This window comes from Melopsittacus undulatus, chromosome 10 (assembly GCF_012275295.1).
Source record: "Melopsittacus undulatus isolate bMelUnd1 chromosome 10, bMelUnd1.mat.Z, whole genome shotgun sequence".
Taxonomy (NCBI): Eukaryota; Metazoa; Chordata; class Aves; order Psittaciformes; family Psittaculidae; genus Melopsittacus; species Melopsittacus undulatus.
Genome location: NC_047536.1, coordinates 17,762,201 through 17,783,669, shown reverse-complemented (window position 1 = coordinate 17,783,669; position 21,469 = coordinate 17,762,201). Strand labels below are relative to the sequence as shown.

General features: G+C 54.3%; 1 protein-coding gene across 6 annotated transcripts; it reads right to left on the bottom strand.

The window, feature by feature from the left end:
- Positions 1–246: 246 nt before the first annotated feature.
- Positions 247–20,935, bottom strand: LOC101878625 (proton-coupled amino acid transporter 1). 6 transcript variants are annotated; one of them, XM_031047479.2, is made up of 11 exons: positions 20,815–20,935; positions 17,899–18,046; positions 17,142–17,232; positions 16,114–16,202; positions 15,802–15,897; positions 15,024–15,108; positions 13,150–13,368; positions 12,821–12,919; positions 11,236–11,402; positions 5,477–5,646; positions 247–2,917 (listed from the first exon to the last, which is right to left on the bottom strand). In XM_031047479.2, exons 2-11 carry the CDS (start codon positions 18,039–18,041, stop codon positions 2,649–2,651), a joined length of 1,428 nt encoding a protein of 475 aa, XP_030903339.2. In that variant the 5' UTR covers positions 18,042–18,046; positions 20,815–20,935; the 3' UTR covers positions 247–2,648. The 6 variants fall into 6 exon arrangements, with proteins under 6 accessions (XP_030903339.2, XP_005147246.3, XP_033922565.1 ...); XM_005147189.3 differs by lacking the exon at positions 20,815–20,935 and adding an exon at positions 19,520–20,445; XM_034066674.1 differs by lacking the exon at positions 20,815–20,935 and having other exon boundaries at positions 17,899–20,445.
- Positions 20,936–21,469: the final 534 nt, after the last annotated feature.

Genomic DNA, 21,469 nt, shown 5'->3' with positions numbered 1-21,469 from the left:
TTTAGCACTGATTTCCCAAACAGCCCCACTAAGGACACATCACAGTGGCTTGACTTATTCAGCAGCATGAGGATAAACCAAACTTATCCAGAATCACAGAACTGGTAGGGTTGTAAAGGACCTAAAGATCTTCCACCCCCTATGCTGGATGCTATCAAGGCATGCTCCACGCCTGGCCCAGGCTCTGCCAGGTAGTTTTGCACCTGGAAGAGAAGTGCCCATCTCACAGCCCAGCACATTTCCACATAAAAAATAAATCATATTTATTGATTAAAGTAAGATACATGATTCAGGTGCAGCACCAGCTCTTCCACTGGGCAGCTACACACACTGTACGCTGACAATATCCATAGGCACGAGACATGTACATTGATCAGTTCTATATCTACAAGTTCCGTGGTTACAGAGCAGCCTACAATATGCAAGTGTCAAGTTTTTGTGTCCATTGGGTCCTGTGCCAGGTCCTCCTGACTCAGCAGAGCCCTTCACACCACGTGCCCCACCAGCACATCTGGCCTCACCTCCAAACAGCCCCTGAACACCCCCATAAAGAGAAGAACTGCAAAACCCATTTAATGCTGCAGTGATATCCCAGTCTCCTTGGCAATGAGGCCTTCACTGCTGAGTGCAAAGTGAGTTTGGATGCCAAGATGCCAGCAAACCCACTGATGCCAAGTGCCAGGCTGAGAACATGCCCGTGAGCCACAGTTGTCCCCCAAGATGTGTCCAGCCTTCTTGGAGGGTCCCAACAGAGCACGGGGCAAGCATCAAATGTCCCCTGGTTTGCCAAGGGTGACATTTCTGCACCCAAACCCAACCCCAAGGGCCACACAGGGGTCAGGACGCAGTGATGGATGTGAATATTGCACTTGTGTCCATGGCGTGCCTGGAGCCCCCTCCCAGACCTGAGTGTTTGCTCCAGAGGGAGGGTTTGACTTCAAGCTTTGCCCTGCTCGTGACCAAGCGATGCCAGAGCATGCTGAAACCTTCACCAGCACAGACTTTGAGGGGACAAAGTGAGCCCTGAGAGATGCAGTGAGCAGGTGAGGGGCTGGAAGAGGAGCAGCAGCACAGCGCAGACCTACCCTGACACAGGGCACCTAAAGCAGGACCAGCAAAGGAGACAGTGCAAGACACTGGAACACCACACACCATGGAGGCAGGCTGCAGAGATGCTGCTCAGCACAGCCTTCTCCTCCCAGAAGTGGGTCAGACACCAAAAATAACCCTGAGCCTCACTCATCCTCCACCAAAGATGGGAACGCAGCCTGGCAGTGCTCTATTCACACCCCCAGGAAGACACGGCTATGGCAGGATGAAGGGATAAAGGCTTTCCAAAGGAAGCCACCACGCTGCCGGTGTCTGAAGATGCTGCATTGGAAGGGAGGAGTTTGGCCAAGACACAGGGCTCCAGAGGGGTGGCTCAGCCAAAACCTTGCACTGCTAGAAGACATCCCATGGAGGATGCATTTGCTCTCGTCTTAGAAACAAAGAAATCCAGCAGAAAGGCAATGAAACTCCCTAGGGAGGAAGCTGGGCTCACCGAGGAAGGAAAGCAGCAGCATAATGGGGACCACCCCCCAGGCATGCACCACCCACAATGCAAGAAGCAACAGGAGCATAGGGAGAAGCACTGGAGAGCTGCATCCTACTGGAAGACAGGAGCTGGGGCAGAGGCAGAGGATGTAAAGGGAGTAACAGTAAAACTAATAAGGGTTTTGAGTGTGATTTGACATTCAGTATCAGCCTGCAGCAACAGCTGATGTGTGCACTGTGAACAAGGCGATGTGTTTTAGTGGTGTGCAGGCAGTAAGTGGTGACCCCTGAGGACACCCCATCCCACACAGGGAAAGGACTCCCAGCTGAAGGCAACCAGCTTGGACCTTCCTTGTGGCAAAGCCCATTTGCTCCCCACATGCCTTGGCTCTCTAATGCTTCCAAAGGTCTTGCACTTGTGCGTTAAGTGAGGAAAAGGAAGTGTTTCTATTGAAAGCATGGGATAGATTCAGCAACCCCTCCTATGCCAAGGATGTGCCCAGTGCCCAGCTCCAGGCCTTGAGGCAGCTGGAAACAGAGCAGGAGCCAATGCCCATATCTGGGGATCCCAGCAAAGGAGAGCTGGGGTCCCCAGGATGCTCCATACCTTGGGCTCTGCCCACACTCCCCACAAGGTGAGGAGGCAGCTCCGCACTCTCCAACCTGAGCTGAGGTTTCTCTGTTGCTGTAAAAATAAAGTGCTCAAGGAAAAAAAACCCAAGACAAGAATAAACAAACTGGCACAAAACAGAGCAGTCCCCATCCCCCCTGCCTGAAGGGATGGGGAGATACAGAAAGGGTGGGATTTCAGAAGGATATAATCAAAATCCACATCCCCAGGATTGCTCCCCTCCAAAAGCGACTATTTACAGGGGATGAGGGGGCGGTTTTGCTCTATCACCTGCCCCAGGCAAGGCACTGCCCCAGCCCAGATCCCACCTCCACCGCCAGAGCCCAGCACAGGACCCTCCTGCTGGGGGGGGGGGGGGAGGGCAGCCCTGTCCTCTCGCAGACCAACCCCACTGCGAGGAAAGGGGAGACCGTTCCCAGGAGACCAGCATCTCCCGGAGCCCCCACACCCCCAGAGTGGTACCCGGGCGGGCAGAGCACCGTCACTGCACCATGGCACTGGTGGCGTTCACCACGGCGGCCGCGGGCGCTGCCAGCTCCACCAGCGCCTCATATGTCCCCACCACAAAGCCCACGAAGCCAAAGAGGCTGATGATGACGTCCTTGGCGATGACAATGGGGTGCATGCCTTCAGAGTAGTAGGTGGCGATCTCCAGCAGCGGGGGGAAGATGAGAGCCAGGGCACTGCTGCTGACGGAGCCCACCAGTGAGATGACGATGTCCAGGCGCGGGATGAGGATGGCCAGGACACCTGGAGGAGGAGCAGACATCATGTTAGCATTGATGACTCCCAGATGGCCAAGACCCTCCTTCTCTCCAAAATTCTCTCCAAACTAAGCAAAACCCCACTGCAGGGATCTGCTTGAATCCTCCCTCTGCCCTTCTCCCTGACACAAGAGCTTTGAAGATGGGGTTGCATGTATTTGTTCCTCCCCAGCAAGCAACTGAGCCATTAATGAAGCACAGCATGCAGACCAAACCCTTCCTGTCACCCTGGGCACCAGTGAGCTCCAGGGCTGAGCACAATGGGTGCCCCAGCAAACGTACTGCTGGCAGACAAGCAGCCACGGCATCCCCAGCCCCCTGTCAATGCCAGGACTCCTGCCCCCACACCTGGGGAGCTGTAAAGCCTCAAAAACCCCATAAAAGCAGGAGAAGGGAAGGAAAGCCCTCTGCCCCCAGCCCGCATACATCGGTGTGGTTTGCATGTGTTTAGAGCTGATCCAGCAGCAGAGCACCCACGGCACAGCCCCGGGGACAATACTTGTTAGGTAAAATCTGCAACCAAGGAAAATCCCCCTGGAGACTTCTGACAGCTCAGCACATAGCAGGGAAAACTGCTCCCTCTGCTCCTGCTCGGGGCCAGGGGAGGACAGAGGGATGGTGCCTTCTCCTTCCAACCAGCCCACAGCCAGCACCACAATGCCCCTTAGCACCACACACTGAGCAAGGTCCTCAGCTGAGGCAACCTCAGCACTCGAGAGCATCACTGCTGCTTCTGAGTCAAACAAAGCCTGAGGAAAAGACAACCAGAGTTCTGCAGAGCATCCTCTGCAAGCCAAGCAGACTTCAGTATTTAATCAAATACTGGTTTATTGCTTTGAAAGCTCTGCTTAGAAATAGGAGACACTTAGAAACATGGCAGCTACTGCCTCGGTGGAGAAGGGACATCTCAGGGCTCCTTACTACAGGGGTTTGGTTTCGCCCTGGCAATCAGCTAGAGGCTGTTGGAGCCTCCCTGAGCCAATGATCACCCACAGCACCACAGGAGATGGAAAGCCTGGGAGGCTGACAACAGGCATAGACACAAACAGGAGATGCTCCTGCACCACACCACACTCCAGCCCTGCTGTCACCTGGATAAGCCTAGAGACAAACCTCACCTCCATCCTGGGGGACAGCAGCAAAGGCCCCCAGTAAGCTGACCTAGAGGAAGTTTACTCCAGTGCTCAGCCCTGCACAGGGCCAAAGGAGGTCTCTGCTGCAAGCAGCATCCCTGCTCCAGCAGCCTGCACAGAGAGCAGAGCAGCCAACACCAGCAGCATCCTCAGCCCACCCCACACGGCTCTTTGGACTGGAAGCAAACAAAACTATTAACCCCCCTCTAAATGAGCAGAACTAAAGCACCAGCTGCAGCCCACAGCCTCTGGGGCAACGGTCGTGCTTTCCTCAGGTATTAATTCAAAGGAGTTTTAAGTGTGCTGGTTTTGAAGTCTAAGCTTAAAAGACATCAAATTGCATCCACTCTTTGGAAGCCAAAGCCACGATGCAGGCTTGTTCTGTGGCCACACATTCAGCTGATGAATATTCATGCAACCCCCCCTAATTGCTTTTATCCTCAGCAACAGCCACAGCCATCTCCTACAGGGGAGGGTAAGGGGAGGAGGTACTAAGGAACCAGCATCCCTCCACCAACACCAAGACAGAAGGGTACAGCCACTGCCGGTGCCTGACGCCATCCCACACTGCTCCAACCCGTCACTTCCCTGGCCACACAAACTCCAGCACCCTCCAAGAGAGGCTCCAAGCCCAACCACAGCACTGGAGTGACCAGAGCACATGGCCCAGCACAGCAGGATTTCATCCCTGCATTGTCCCTCCAGCTGCAGGCACTGGGACAGAAAGTGCTTCAGGAACTCAGCACAGAGGAGATGGGCTTTACCCATGTCAATGCAGAACTTCTGGCTCTTCACTAGTGAACACCCAGAAACCAGAAGCACACTGCTCTCAGCCAGCTCCAGTGCTCTCCAGTTAGCATCACACTCCTCTCAAACCCAAACCAAAGCCAGCTAAGATGCAGGGAAGGTCCCTGATGCTCAGCTCTGGTGCATCAGCAGCATCAAGCCATTGAGGAAAGCTCTTTTTCAGCAGATGACGTCAGGGAGCTCAGTCAAGCATCTCAGCTGTGCTGACAACAGCAAGGATTTAGCCTTCAGGAATCAAAGCCAGCTAAAATCAAATACTTCTGCACCTGATTTGCTCCATGCTTTTTCCACCATGCTCAAGCCCAGCAGCTTGCTCCACCAGAGCCTCACTGCAGGCACCAAATGATGTGGAAAGCTTACTCCTTCACTGAGAAGACCGGTCCCACATAGAGCAGGGAGAGGATCACTGCTGCAACTACTTGGAGGCCACCCTGGCCCACTGGCTTGCATTAGCAAGGGCCAGGAGACTCCCTGCAGTGAGGGCTTTAGCAGCTGGGCCAGAGGCAGCAGGGCAAGGGGTGAAAGCTCTTGGCACCACCAACCCACAGCAGGAAGGAGGTTCCACATCCTCATAGGTGAACTCAGACAAGCTGCTTTGTACTCACAGGTCACGCCAACCAGAGCCACCCTGAGGAGCAGGTTGACCAGCCAGCCCCAGCGCTCCGACACCCGGGCAACGAGGGGGGGAATGATGATCTCAGCAGGCACATAGAACTGCACAGCATAGGTGATGAAAATCCCAAAGGAGAAGAGCAGCTTGACAGCTTGGTACAGCCTGCAAACAAGGAGGAGACCCAATGAGACATGCTCTGCTCCAGCCCCATTGGCATCAACAGCAGAAAGCAGAAGGTGAATGCCCATCCAACAAGGACTTTGGTGTGACAATGGTTTTCTCCTCCTGAACAGTCTCCTGGAAAATCAAGGGTGATGCATTCAAGTCCATAGACCTCTTTTTGGGCAAGTGATTTCAAGGAGACAGCACAACCTCCAAACCACAGCAACACGTGTCCCTGTACCTAATCAGAGGCTTTTAGTCTTGGTGTAAGGAACCATCAGGCCAGGAGCTGGGCCTGCAGCCTCTCAAGTGCTGCTTCCCCTTGGGAAAACTCATGGACACAGATACTGAGTGTTCGTTGAAAAATAAAACAAAGAAACAACCAACCAACCAGGACAAACCACTGTCCTGCTCCTGACTCATTCCAAGGCACAGGGAAAGATGAGGCGTCCTTGGCCAAGGGACCAGGAGCCGACCTTGATCCCCAACAAGTTAAGGCACCCACTTACATTCCTAGATGCTTGTGTTGCCACCCTGCCCTTGACTGCACAAAATAGGACCTCCAGGTACCTTGCTCCCTGTGTAGCTCTGCACCATCCTTCCCACTCAAGCAGGCTGCACTCTGCAAGTTCTGCAGTGGCACAAGGTGGCCTTCTTCATGACTGCTCCCCACAGACAACACCCAAATACCCACTAGCACTGGTACTGGCAAGAGCCTGCAATCCTGATTTTTGGCAGTGACCCAGAATGAAGTTGCAGCTATTCCCAGAGATTCCTCACCTTGACCTCCATCCAGCCTCTGAGCTGAAAGAAGAAGAAAGCTTCCTTTTCTCCTATTGGTTACCAGCTGGATCCTGGTTATAACCGAATCCTGTTACAACAGGAGATGAAGAATATCTTCAAAGAGGCCTAGCTGCAGCCATGAATATTTCAGATTTCAATTACTGCTTGGCTTCTGAGGAGGGGGAAGAGGACAGAACCACCGGGATAAGTCTGGGCTTACAGAGCAAATGGGATACAAACGTCACTACCACCACCTGCAACTGAACCTCCTCCATAAGACAGAAAGAGCAGCTATTTCGGGCATGCTGCATGATACATGTCTGGGGGGAAGACAGCTAAAAGAGCAGTTTGGGCTGAGTAGAAGGAAGGCAGAGCTCAGACAAGCTGCAAACAGCACCTTAGGCTCACCCTGAGTCTGATTTCACCATGTCCCTACATCCTACAGCGATGCAGCAGTGGACAAGCGTAGCTGCAGGACAAAGTCAGTCACAGGTGGCCAAAAAGACACCTCCCAGCCCAGTCTCCTCCCTCAGCTCCTCAGCAGCTAGAAAAGCCTCTCCAAAAGAGGAGTGATATCCAGTTACCTCATATATGGCCCTACCCGTTCCCCAACGCAAGACATGCTGACCGAGCAGGAAACACAGGTCCTGCCCATACCACTTGGGTAAATATGAAGTGGATCTAAGCTGAGGAACGTAACTCACTCCCTTTTAACTTCTTTGGGCACAGGCCAGTGCCCCTCTGTATGTTGGTTCTCAGCACCCAGCTGCTACAACAGCAGCCCCAAAACAGAGAAGTGTTTACATGCAAGACAACTCTGAACATCAGTGGCAGAGTCTGGTACAGTCAAACATTTCCCACAGTCACAGGGGATGGGGGCAGGGAACACCTAAGTGAATGGGACCAGATCAGATGTATTCGAGATTGTGCCCAACATCAGCCTGAAGTCATTTTATCATCTATAAAAGAGCAAGGTAATCAGAGAGAGGTCCTGTTACCTGGGAAGAAAAAACATATCTGCCTTCAAGAAGAATGAGGGAAGCTACAGGCTAATCAGCCTCACCTTGATCTTCAGAAAAGTATGGGCTAAGTCCTTCTAACATCCATTTCTAGGCACATATTGTACAGGGTGAACAGCCACGGGGGATTTGCCAAGGGGCAATCATGGATATATCTTCATCAGTGCACCTGGATGAGCTCTCAGCAATCCAGAGCACGCTGTCAGCAAGCTCCCAACAAGACTGAATTGGAGGGAAGGACTGACACACCTTGGAGCAGGATCTAAACACAGGCAAAGCTGAAAAGCAAACACAAAATCCTACACATAGGAAAGGCTGGGGCCCAGCTTCCCATCTGGCCGGAATAGGACCTGGAGGACCTGGTGGGAAGCAAACTGACCATCAGCCAGCAGCAGGACCTTGCAGTGATGAAGGTCAATCACATACCAGGCTATGGTAGCAAAAGCATAGCCAGCAGTTTAAGGATTGCCCCTCATTAGGAGCTTGTGACGCCGCATCTTGAGCATCATGTCCAGTCTTGAGATTCCTAACACAGCAATCTGAATGGAGGCTACTAAGATAGCTGTGGCTGGAGCACATGATACACAAGGAGATGCTGCAAGATCTGGGCTCATTCAGCATGAAGAGAATGTCACGGGGGATGTTAATGCTGTCTTCAGCTACCTATAAGGAAGGCATGGAGAAGACGGAGACAGGCTCTTTTCAAAGTTGCACAGCAGAAGAACCAGCGGCAACAGGACAGAGCTGCATCCCAAAAGGGTAGTTAAGCACCGGAACAAAGGCCTGGAGAAGTGGGGAACCTCATTCCTTACTGATATTCAATATTTAACTTGGTCCTGCTTTGAGCAGGAGGGTGGACTCAGTATCTCTGGTGGACCGTGCCCTCCCTAAGCTAAGTTTGCCCTGTGGTTCCATAAGCAAACTAAAGACAAAGCTACCTTGAGAGTCCAGAGTGCGCCCAGATAGCCACACGTGACAAGTCCACAGCAGCCTTGAGCCACCTCTACCCCACACCTGCATATCTTCAAGCTGTATTTTCAGCAAAGCAATGCTGTAAAACCATAAAGTGATCCAGGACAATCTACAATTAAGAGGTGTCATTAAAAAAGTTACAGAGGAAGGTCTGCTACCAAACCTCCCCATCAGGAACCATGCTCAAAAGGCATTTTAAATACTGAGAGGAGAAAGAGCTCAAGCCCTACCTTGAGCTCCATGCAAGGCCCTGGAGAGGCACTGCTCTGCCAACCACAGCCACTACTTGCCTAACCAGAGTGCCACACCGAGCCATTCCAACAAGCTGCAAGAAATGGCATACCCTCCCTGGACCACAAGCTCTGTCATTACCTACCTTCAACTGGTTATATGCAACCAAACATCTTCACCCTCACTAGAGCATTTCTTCACTCTTCAGAAGACGCGGTGAAGCAATGCTTCTGAGGGTGCAGGGAGGGATTTCTGCATAGCAGTGCAGTGTTGTGGAAGCTGTGGTTAGAGCTGGGTACTGGGAATTGACACGCTCCTTATTTGAGGAAGCTGCGGTTATGGAGAAATGAGGCTGGAAAAGCCCTTAGTCACCCTGTAATCCAACGATTCCTGACACGCTCATCAAATCTGCTCTAGAGACCTCCGGGCAATGGCTACAGCCAAGGAGGGATGCAGCATCTGGGCCATGGTCCTCAGTTTGTTTCCAACACTGCAGGCAAACCCCAGAACTTCTCACCAACAGCCCTTACAACCAGCTTCTGCAGCCCAACACCATTACTGCTGGGAAACAAACCCACAGGCAAAGCAGGGTGGGCTCATTTCAAGAGCAAGTCTTCAGCCATCACCTACAGGTGGCTTTTGTTTTGTTTTCCAGAAAAGTCCTTTGACGGAAAGCGCAGATGCTCCCAGAAACACACATTTGAACTAGGAGCTTCCTGCAGCCTGGCAAGTCACAGAAATCCCATTACCCTCTTTCTAAGGGAACATCATCCTTTAGAGCAAACCAAGCTGAGATTTCTCACAGAAGTCCCTATGCAGCATTACAGGGCAGCAGATTTTGTTAGTCTGTGCCACAACCTGGTGCCCTGCAGAGCCCAAGGCCTGGGTCTGACCCACTTCCCACCTTCAGGAGAAGCAGCAGCACTTCATCCCCTTCACAGTTTCCTTCAGCTTGCTGAGAGGATGGGATTCACCCCTACTGTGCTGGAGTGGTGGGACCCAGATCTCCCTACAACACAGGCAAGTTTTCCCACCAGCCCCATCCCTCCTCACTGACAGGAGGGCGCTGACAGAGCCCCAGCCCCTGCAGGGGACAATGCAAGGCTCTTGGCAAGAGCAGGACCTTCAGCCACACCAACACGCACCAGTTCAGTCACTACACAGGCCCAGCATGAATGAGATCTGTGCATTCAAACTGAAAGAAACCCTCCTAGCAATAATTAAAGCAAAACCAGCCTCTATTTCTTCAAATGCTTGCTTTCTCCAGAGCTCCAGCTGCACTGTTCTACATGGTCAGCACATGGAAGCCCAACAGTGACTCACAATGACAGTCCTGCCCAAATCTATTTCAGCAATGGGGAAGAGGCAGCGAGTCAGTGCAAGGTGATGGGCTGATGCTACCAGCAGAGAGGATGGGCTGGGGAGGGGGACAGGCACCCCCAGCTCCAAGCCTCGTGCTGGTCTCCTGCAGGATTTCAAGGCAGCAGGGACATCAAAGAGAAAACTGTTAAACTTCAGATGCTCCCAGGCAAACCCAGTGAAACCCTGCTGCTGCAAGTGGAACCTCTGCAGAGCTTCTCTCCAGCTCCTCCTTGCCTGTCAGCACCACAGCCTGCCCCACAGACACCCCAAAGCAGTGTCTTGTAAGAAGCAACAGAGATGGGTTTTCTCATATAATCCCAGGTGGAGCAAGCTGGAAAAGGCATTTATTCTCAATACTTGCATGCTCCACACTTCTTGTCCCAAAGGCAAGAAAACCCGCTTGTACTTCTCTTTTGGGACGAATATGGAGCTGTGACACTGAGCAACCGCTCAGCCCCAGGGACAGACCAGCACAAAGCCCAGCCAGCTGCTGCAAGAGCCACCAGCACAGGTTATAGCAGGTACAGGGTAAGGCCATGCATATTTCCAGCATCTCAAGAGGCCTCACCAGACCCCAGCGGATCACAGACAGGTTTGGGGAGCTGCAGAGCTCAGCACCCACAGGAAGGAAGGGGTATCCTCATGGCACCAGTGCTCAAAGGCAGAGTGTTGGCTCCAGATGAGCCGCATTCAGTCACAACATAGAGCCCAGGAGTGGGAGTTTGAGCCCCAGGGCTGCAAACACAGATCCCAGCCCACACGTGGAGACGTCACATCTCACCCCCTGTGGGAGCTCCCAGCCTTGGTGTAGTTTTCCAAGTTCTCCATCTGGGGAAGAGAAGTGGGTTTTGCACCTTTCGATAGGGCTGCACAGGGGCTGTGTTCAACATCTCCCAGCCAGAGCGCTGCTTAGCCCCCCCAAACATGTCACAAGGCCCCAGTAAAAAGGCAGGAGCTGCATCTACCCACACAGGGACCACCAGGGACCCCGGGGAAGCAGCCTGAGCTGCAGAGCCAAGCTCAGATGTCACAGCAATGAGCCTCTCTTCACCCTATACATCAGACAATCCTTGTCAAGCTCCTTTGGACAGTTGGAACACAGCACGGTTGATCCTTTCTGAAGTTCATCCAGGTTAGTTCTCCTAAGAAGTGATGTCCCCTGCTGCTCCCTCACCTCCCTTTCTCCTTACCCTTGGCCCCTGCACTCCCCATTAGGACTCACCAGCAGTTGGGCAGGTTGAGTGTTATGCTGGCCTGAATGTCCGCCCCGAAGCGCAGGTACCCCAGGACGCTCAGGCTGATGTACAGGATGGTGACAATGGTCATCCCCACGTAGAGGATGACTGGGAACTGACGGGGGTTCTTCATCTTGTTTTCCAGAGGCAGCACCTGGGAGAGGAGAAGGAGGAGGAGGATGACAACAGAGCAGCAGGCTGCCCCTGTTCCTCTATAGCCCTCAGCCCCATGGCCAAGCACAGCTCCCCATGCCAGGGGATGGGATGGCCACACATGGAACCCAGCTGAAAAAGCCCATGTACTAGAGATCTGATTTCTGTGTGCCCATTTGAGACCCTCACACTTGGCATGGCAAGTCTTCAGTGGGATCACTCATGCCCTTGTCTTAAGGAAGGGACCTTCTTCCTCCATTTGGCAGGAGCTGTACCCATTAGTACCTGGCATCTTGGGGCGACACCATCCACCCCATACCTTGCCTGCATTCCACTCTGCACTACAAAATAGACTAGCCATGCCCACAGGGACAGGCCCATCATCTTACATTGTCTCACTTTACCTGTAGACCTGGAAAGACCAAGACGCCTTCTCCTCTTCTATCAGGTTTGGACAGATTTCAACCAAACAGGACAATAAGAGGAAGGACAGAAGCAAGTCCTTCACCTCTCTACTACTGACACTTGCTTTCAAATATAAGACTTCAGCAAACATTTTTATAGCTGTCCTTGGGTGGCAGGACTTCAAGGACAGACCCAGCAGCAGAGCTGGTGAGGAGGCAGGACCAGAAGAGCTTTTATTTGCTTCTCCTCCTCCAAATCACACAAGGAGGAAAGCATTTGTGCCTCACCGCCAGCAAGGGCCCTCTGCCCTGGGCACAGCATGCAGTAAACACTCCCCCTGTAATAGATTGGGCCCTCTCCAGCCCTGCATTTACAGTCAGCTTCTATTGAGAGATGAAAACATCTCTTCCCCCTTTGAAGGTAGCTCCCGGAAACAGCCCACAACAGCTCCGAGCCATGAAGCTCTCCACCCACCCAGCCAGCTCTCTTCCACAGATACAGCACTCTATTTACAGCATCTTGTCTGTATTATGCAAATCCAGCCCCACAGCAGGCTGGGACCACACGGCTGCTGAAGGATGATCTTGAAGCCTCCACAGCAGGGTGGGAAGGAACCGATTCACTTCTTTGTGTCATGCTTTTTGGCCTCCCACTTAGGGAGCTTTAGGATCCAGCCTGGTAGCAAGGCTCAGGATGATCCCTCATCTGCAGGTCAGCCAGCAGAGCCCAAGGCAGCTGCCAGTGCGATTCCCAGCAGAGCCCTATCTACTGCCAGATACAGCCACCTTCAAAGCAGCAACCAGCCTCCTGAGGTTTGGAGCATGTGCTCCTCCAGCAACAGGGTTTGACCCAGGAGACAGCCTGGAGGCTAAAGCTAACAGCATCATCCAGATTTTGGGCTACTGTCAGAGAAGTTCATCTGCAAATACAGCTGCAACACAGGGGCTGTGGCAAGCCCGAGCATGGGCTGAGCCTCCTGTGCAGGCAGCCCCGTTGCCACATGCCAAGACTTACCACCCCAATGCCTTCGAAAGCAAAGATCGCAGTGCCAAAAAACAGAGGGTAAGTCTTCCAGGCTGCTGCTAGAGGCAGGCCACTGGGATCAGGAATGTCCTGGAAAAGAACCCATGCAGCATTCAGACACGGGGAGAATGGGGAGGACCTGGCTTGCTCCCATCACTCCCCAGCACAGCCCCATGCCACAGGGAAAACCCTGTGGAGCAGAGGGTAACCACTTTGCCCATGGGAATGAGCATCATCCCACAGTGTGCAAACATCCTCTTGTTGAGCTCCCTTCACCTGCCAAAACACAGGACAGCACAGAGGGAGCCATACACACTTACCCTGACAATGTACTGGTAGATCACGACGAGGCTGCCAAGCATGGCCACGTTGGCCAGCATGGAGAAGATGGACAGGACCTTGAGATTCTGGATGAACGTGAGCAGCACCACAAAAGGCAGGAGGGACAGCATGTACAGCCGGGAGTCCATGGTGGGGGTCATGGCCACTGTCTTGTTCAAGCTGCAGTCATTGGTGGTCCCATTTGCTGCAGATATGACCTGGGGCAGCACAGGAAGGCTTGATGAAACCCACTGTGCAGGTGTGAAAGGATCTCAGCAACCCATCCCAGCAGGTCGGAATGCTACCCCATCGGCTCACTTTCAAGCACAGCTATTGATTAAAACCAGAGCAACGCAGGTTGAAGTAGTTCTGAAGCAAATGCTTGTTACCTCACTAGGATCAGAGGTGGGATTAGGCACGGCATCTGAGCTGAGACAGCAAAACCTGGCTGAACCCAGGCTCAGTGAGCACGTGAACCTGGCAGCCAAGTGCACTGAGGGCAGGGGTTGGTTTGTGCTGCCCACAAGGCCCGTTGAGAAGAGAGGAAGGAGACATTAAGTGCTATTTCCTCAAAGGTCCTTTTCCTCTTGCTTCACCACGTTGCACAAACCCCTTCAGTCATTCAGTTCCCTGTTCCCACTCAAAGATATTTGGAAGCTACTGCTGGCCCCCAACTTTGCTTTCTTCATAGGAAACCATCCTTTCCTTGGGTCTGTCATTCCATAGGCACTCCATGCTGTGTGCTCTCCTCTAGAAAGAGTTCTGCCTCAGAAGCCAGGTGGCTGAGCCATCCCTCCCAAGACCATGGGCACACTGGGGATCACCAATACAACCACAATGAAGCTGGTTTGGGTACAAGGTGCTGGCTGGCCACTGCAGCAAAGGGCTACCTGCAAACCAATTTAAGCTGCTCTGGACCATATCCTGCCCCAGAGGAGAAGCTAAAGAGCTTCTGCACATGTCAGCCTTCTCCATGGGAGAGTGCAGCACAGAGCCCCAGCCTGCCCTGCCTCTCCACAGCTTGCTCCAAAGCCATTTTCCAAACCAAAGCTCTACCCAGCACAGCAGCAACGATCTCTCCTGAAGTACCACCTGCACCATGGCTCCCATCTCACACACCAGTCCCCACCACAAAAAGAAACAAGCAACACTCCCCACCCAAAAAATTCCAAACCCAAGCCCAGGGGTTTCCCAGCCATGGGAGCAGCAGCGTGGCAGCAGCCAGACCCCTGCTGCAGCAGAGCAGGAGCACAGAGGGGAGCAATGCTGAGCAGCACTTGCGAGGCACTGAGATGCTGGAGGCTGGGAACAGGGATTCCTCATTCCCAGTTTCTTACAGCACAGGAGCCAAGCGGTTCAGAGTTTCTGTTTATCTCCTCCTGGCAGAAGGAAACTCTTTCCCTACAGATGTAATTAAGTTCCAGAGCCATGGGATGAGGAAAGAAACTGGAATGCAAACGGGTGCAGGAAAGGGAGAAGAGGGGTTGACAGCAGGTCCTGGTATCCATACATCACCCACCTACACAGAGTATCGATACAGCAATTAACTGAGGTGGGCAGGACATTACAGGCAGAGTCCCCTGTGTCACCTCTCTCCTGTCTTCCCTCATTAGGAACAGCCCCTGCTTCCCCTCAGGACATGGATTTTTCCAGTGCCTCTGCACACGGAACAAAGCCACAGGGCTTCCCAGGAAAACCTGCCCTGTTTGAACAGGAAAACCTCTGATCCTTCAAAACACCTGGGCAATCCCTTCCTGAGCAGCATCAGCTATGGAAACCAGACCTTTGGTGGAGAACAGAGCTGTGACACGGGAGCTAAGAATAACCCAAACACCTCCACACACCCTCTCCCAAAGGAAGGAGTAAACCTAACCTGCTTCAGATTGTCAGCCAGAAACACGAAGTACACGCAGCAGAAGCCCAGCTGAGTGATGATCAGGAAAAGCCCCACCAAGCGCCTAGAAAAGAAGACCATTTGTTAAGCAGGCCATGCAGAAATGAGAGCACACTTGGGGTGCTTGGCGCTGACGTGAGCACTGCAGCAAAGCTGCTCTCTCCAGAGGTTCAGGTGTGCAGGTAAGGGCATCAGCTCACCTCTCTGATGATCTGGACTGATCACCATCTAACCTCACGGACCTCAGACTCTCTGGTCTCCCCCTCCCATCCCCTCCAAAGAGTCAGGACCAGTCTCAGGAGAAAAGTCTCCTTCTTAGGTTTAGCATCTCCAGTCTGCTGCTGAATTGTCATAGCTGGAGACAATGTCCCTCAAACACAGGAAGAGCTGAATGTGTCCAGCATCTGATGTGCCTGTACGATGTGATGTGTGAAACCACAGGGCTGGTGGCACCCCCAGCAGCAGCTATTGGCCACCGTCAGTGCCAGCAATGCAATACATGTTATTTACTCCTTTGTTAGGCAGCAGAGACTTACTTCTCTCCCTCCTTTAGGATAAGCCACATCTGGCTGGGGACAAGATCGGGTCAAAGACCTCAATGTTACCCCTTGAGGGACACTGAGCATCCAGGGACGGTGTGACACATAAGGTAATGTGGCTCTTGTGCTCATCTGCTCACACAGCTCAGAGACCAGCGGCTTTTCTGTCCCAGCTCTGTTTAAAGACAAGCCCCATGCCTGGAGCAGGGAACAGGTACCTTCCCCAGACGGCATGTGTCCGCAGCCACGCACTAGGAGTTGATTCCAGCCCGTACATCATGGCACCTCCATAGTCCACAAACTGCTTCTGGAACCTGCCCAAAGAAAGAGAGATCTCACATCAGCCCTGTCTGCTGGCTCCCAGGGCAAATGATGACATGAATGGGTACACAGCTCCTGTGAAAAGCTCAGCAGCTGTTCCCAGCTGAGGTTTTAACACAGGGAACTTGCTGCTGGGAGGCTCCACAGGACTTCTTGGGAAGGAAAGAAGTGTGGGAGCAGTGGTGCCGAGGAGGGGAGCTGCTCCTTACCTGTAGCAGAAGTGATGGGCACACTTCACCAGGATGCCCATGCAGTGCACAGCCACGACTCCCATCACCAGCAGGCTCAGAGGACCCAGCTGCAGGGAGAAGAAGGGCAAGGCTGCACTCTGATGGCCAAAGGCAGAGCTGCACAACACGTTTGACTTCCAGACAAAACTCCACAGGCTCAGTGAGCCAAAACATGGCTGGAGGCTGAACATTGCTCAGGTGCTGCTCCCGGGAACCAGTCCCCCAGGACCCGACAGAGCAGGAATGATGCAAAAGCAGCAAGTTGGGGCAGTCTGGGTGCAGCAAAGCGCTTCCAGGGTTGTTTTCCAAACTATCTTGCACATCCCATTGCGCAGGTGACAGAGGAAGGAAGTTTTCCCTTCTAATTACTTGATTTTTCAATCTGAGCAATGGGAATGCTGCACTGCTGGGCAAGGAAACCTGGAGCAGAGCAGCAAGGTGCCCCCCGCCTCTCACATGGGGGTCAGTTGCTGGGGTGTAACACAGACACGGAGACACTAAGAGTTGGGATGGAAGCCGGAGGGAGATGTGACAGTGGCCAGGGGCTGCTGTTTGACCTCCAAGTGCAACCTCAGCCCTCAAGCAGCAAAGCCACATCAGATCCACTGATCTCAACACAGCTCTGAGGCTGGGCCAGCACAAATGAAACCCCACAGAGGGAAGCACAGAGCCATCTCCCATCACCAGCCTTAATTACTGAGCGATGGGGCTCCTGACGTGCGTGCTGTGCTTGTAGAACCCTCAGGAGGCACACAGCATGCTCAACACACACTGACTGAGACAAACCAAGGCAGAGGCTGTGCTGAGCCTGCCATGACCAGGGGGAGGATATGCCACCCGAGCAGTCTCTGCAGCAAACAAGGCAAAGCACAGAGCCCAGGGTTAAAATGCTCACAAGAAACCGAGCACCAAGAGGTATCTCAGCAGGGAGTAAAGTCCTAACACCAGCCACGTAAGCTGCCCAGCACCCATGAGCACCCACACAGCAGAGCTGAGCACTGCCTTACCAGGATGCCGGCGTTCTTCACTGCCAGAGGCAGCCCCAGCAGCCCCGTGCCAACATTCCCCTTCAGGAGATGGATCAGGGTCTGGTACCACCTGAGGGAGAGAAGATGCAGAGATGACCACTGGCAAATGCCCACACCCAGACCTTGCACAGTCGCGGCCCCCAGTTCATCCTGCTCAGGATCCAGCAGCTCTGAGCTGCTGCAGGAAACACACACAGAGATCCAGATCCTATCCTCTGAACCCAGTGGTACTGAGGAAGGACTGGAGACAAAGACTCGAACAAGCAGATTTCAGGTGGGCACTTGAAAAACCAGCTCTAAGGCAAAACCCAGCATAAGCTTAGCACAAGAGGCTGAATTGAAGGGCTCAGAGACAGCATTCTCTACCCACCTGGGTGAACAAGGCAGAAGAAGGCCCCCAGGGCATGGCTGCAACATGCCCACTTGTCCTCTGAAGCTGGACATGCTGTTTGCTCAACACAGCTCCCCACTGAACCAACATGGAGCAGTGGAATATTGGGAAAAGCATCGAACTCTGCCCACTGCTGCCAAGCCCAGCATTACTGGAGAGCAGAGTGATGATGGGGCAGCTGCTCCCCTGGTGCCAGCACTCCATGGCGTCAGCACCACAATTCTGCCCTCGCTATCCCCAGGAGGATTCCCCATAAAGCCATCACCCTCCAGCAAAGCCAACAGGGAGCCACCATCACCTCCTCCACCCTCTCCATGTGCGGGGCAGGAGGGAAGCATCACTCACGTGGTCCCATTGGTCTCCCCGAAGCGCTGGTAGGACTCAGGATGAGCAAACCCATTGATGCCTCCGGGCGGGCTCCCCTCCGGTGTCACATCCGTGGAGCTGTAGTCGTTGTAGTCCTCGCTGCGGAGGCGCCGGGTGGACATGGTCCCTGCGGAGGGAGCAGCATTAGGGGTGCCCAGCTCAACACCTCCCTTCGCAGGCTCCTTGGGCTCAGCCATGGTGCAGAGACCAGCCCGTGCTGCCGGAGCAAGGTCTCCTGCAGGGCTTTTATAGCGCAGCGTGCTCCCGCCCAGGTAATCATGGAGCTGGCATGTCCTAAGGTCAAGGGTGCATGGCACATTCCCACCGGCTCTTCCCGCAGGCCTGTGGCCATGTTTTGGGCACACCCAGGAAAGACAGGCTCAGGATCCTGCAGGAAGGACCTGGATGCAACTTGCTTCATGTCAGGTAAGTGTCCTGGTGTCCCCCTGCTCTAAGGGTGGTGAGTGTGACAACAGAGCCACAGGCAGGGGGGATGTGCTGGCAGCCCTGGGACTTGAGACTGGAGCTGTCACAAGGATGGACAGGAAGAGCCAGGGAAGGGAAAGTTTCCCAACTTTTCTTTTTCTTTTAATTGAAGACTTTTTATTAAAAAGAATAAAAACCATTGCTTGTGCTCCATGAGGCAGGAGCGCAGCCCGGCTGCAAACCACCCACTCCCAAGGTTTCACAACCACAGAGGAGCATCATGGGCTTCCCGGGATGAGGCACCTGCATAACTGTCATGGTTTAAGCTCTTGCTCCAGGGAACACCCAACAGAGTCCTGCAAGCCAGGAGCACCCACACCAGCTCCACCAAGGACACTCCAAGGAAACCTCCTGCCTTCAGCTGGTTTAATTCCCATACGTGCCCTGAAGAACTCCTGCTGCTTCTGCACAGCCTCCCATTAAGAGCCTCTGCTTCCTCCAGCCCCCAGCAGCACTCAGCACCCTGAGGGCCAACCAGGAAGGAGCACCAGAGGCAGGGAAATCATCTGTCAGGCTCCTGCCCCACAGCCTGGTGCCTCAGTCCCTGCCCCAGGGCTCCTCTGGGGTGTCATGCCCCAGCAGTCCCAGGCATCCCCCCCTGTGCTGACGGGGGAGCCAGGCTGGGGCCAAGCAGAAGCAGGCAGGGAAATATAACCACAAACGGGCTCATTTCCTGCCAGAGGCTCCTCCAGCACCCGCCAGGTCACACGAGCACCCACAGGACGCTGCTTTATTTCCTGCAGCACCAGGCAGCATGGAGCAGGCAGCAGCGCTGCTCCATCCTGCGCAGCACCAGGCTCCCCACAGCGCTGAGGGCAGCACAGGCAGCACTCGGGCCTGACTCCTCCTTCATAGCCAGGACATGCAATCATGCCCTGAACCGGCTCTGCCGCGGGCAGGGTGAGACAGGGACTGGGAAGAGCGGCGGTGTTAGTTTATACAAGGAAAGCGTTAGATGCTATTTGTCATCGGTGACGAGCTACAGGAGCAGGGGAGAGACCTGGGAGGCTTTGCCAAGCATTAACGAATGGTAGTGGGCAAGGGCAGCAGGCAGAGGGGTGCCAGAGTTGGGTCAGGCATGGATACGCCTCCCTGGAGATGGTCTGTGCATTACCTGAAGTACCCAAGAGCGATGCTCTCAGATAAAACGCAGTCACATCAATCTACCTGATTGCTCCTCGTGGTTTGTTTTTGTTTTCCCACAAGCTTTTTGCTTTGAAGAGCCAGGGAAAGGCATTCATCATGACTTGCCTTGTGTCTGGATTAAAGGTTGCATAGCAGCAGGGCGCAAGCACTCGGCTCCCCCACAGTCAAGCTGCAAAACTTGTCTCATCCACACAACAAACACGTCAAACTGAAGCAAAACCCCACATTTTCTCATCATTACAAAGAGCAAAGACAGGAGCAGCCACATTCGGTTTCCCCCTTAAACCCAGCTCCTTGGCCAATTCCATGTGCATTTTTACTCCCCGTGCACATGAGCTGTTTCATTATGGTGAGTGAAGCACCCTGGAAGGCTGGGGCAAGGAGGTGACAGCAACTTGTCCTTCAACAGTGACAACCCACACCACAAGACAAAAGCAAGATGCAACTTGCTGCTGACCCTGGCAGCTCTGCCCAGCTGAGCAGGGGCTGCGACACAAAATCCTCTAGAAATGACAGAACTCCCTGCTGTTCCCCATCACACGTGCTGAACCCCCAGCGCACCGCTTGTAACCCATCTCGGTGGGACAAGGGAGCCTGCTTGGCACAAACCTCCTGGTCTCACAGCTCCAGCCCTGCACCCTCATAAAGCAGCGTGTCTGCACCCTGCAAAGCACAAGGCTCCCTGCACCTCACCCTGTCCACAGTGCCACACAGCACCTCACTGCCATGCGGGATCTGGGCAGACCCATACCCTCATGCCAGCTCTGGGCACCCTGCAAGCTGCCAGCAGCCCCTCCATCCGCACACACACGCTCACATACAAGGACTACCAGCACCCATGCCGGCTGCAGCGCACTCCTGCACACCTGAGCACCCACACCAGCACCCCAGGGCCCCCTGCACACCCATGCACGGTGCCGGCACCCCGCAGGCCCCCTGCACACCCCGCGGTGCACAGCGACCCCTGAGCCCTCTCAGCGCGCACAACCTCCCCAGCTCGCTGCTGCACCCCGGAGTACCCCCGGGACCCCGCGCACACGTGCGGGACGCCGGTTCCCCCCCCCCCCCCGCATCCCCGCGGGCTGCCGGCCCCTCTCCGCATGCTGACAGCACCGTCCCGCGGGCCGGCAGCCTCCGGTAACGGCAGCCTCCGGTAACGGCAGCTTCCGGTAACGGCAGCCTCCGGTAACGGCAGCTTCCGGTAACGGCCCCATCGGTACCAGCCCCATGGTCATGGTCATGATCCCCGTCCCGGTCCCGCACCTCGCCCCCGCCGGGCTGCTCCCTCGTCACGTGACAGCCGGATCAGCTGACCGCAGCGCTCGCTCCTGCGTACGGAGAGCGGTGAAGGCGAGGGGCGGGGCGAGGGGCACTGCTGCGCCGCCTGGCGGGCGCGTTAGGTGCACGGCAGCGCCGCCTGGTGGGAGCTGCGGGGATTGCGGGAGCGCTGAATCCCTCCGTGAGTGGGCAAGGAAGAGCATCCCCCGCTTCAGCCCAAACTATTGTGTGAACCTATGATCCTAAAGCATGGCAGAGTGCCGCTCACTGCAGGTTTTCCATATGCAACTGCACAGGGTGCTAAATAACCTCATCTAGGCTCCGTTTCCCCTAAAAAATTCTGGATTGGATGATCTTTCGAGGTCCAGTCTGGGGCTGTTCTATCATTCTGACTCTAAACCCCACAGAGGGAGAGAGAGAGGATCACTGAGGCAAGCAACTCCCCAGAGACACCCAGGGGCACAGGGACTGAGTCCTTGTGTCCAAAAGCAGCACCTGCAGATCCCATGTGTCCCTCACACAGGAGCCAGCCTCAGGGCTGCTCACACTCAGCTCTTCTGGCTGCAGCATCCTCTATTGCTGCCTCCACTCTGGCCCCAACACTGCTTTTGCTTCCCCCACATGCTCAAAACCACATCCC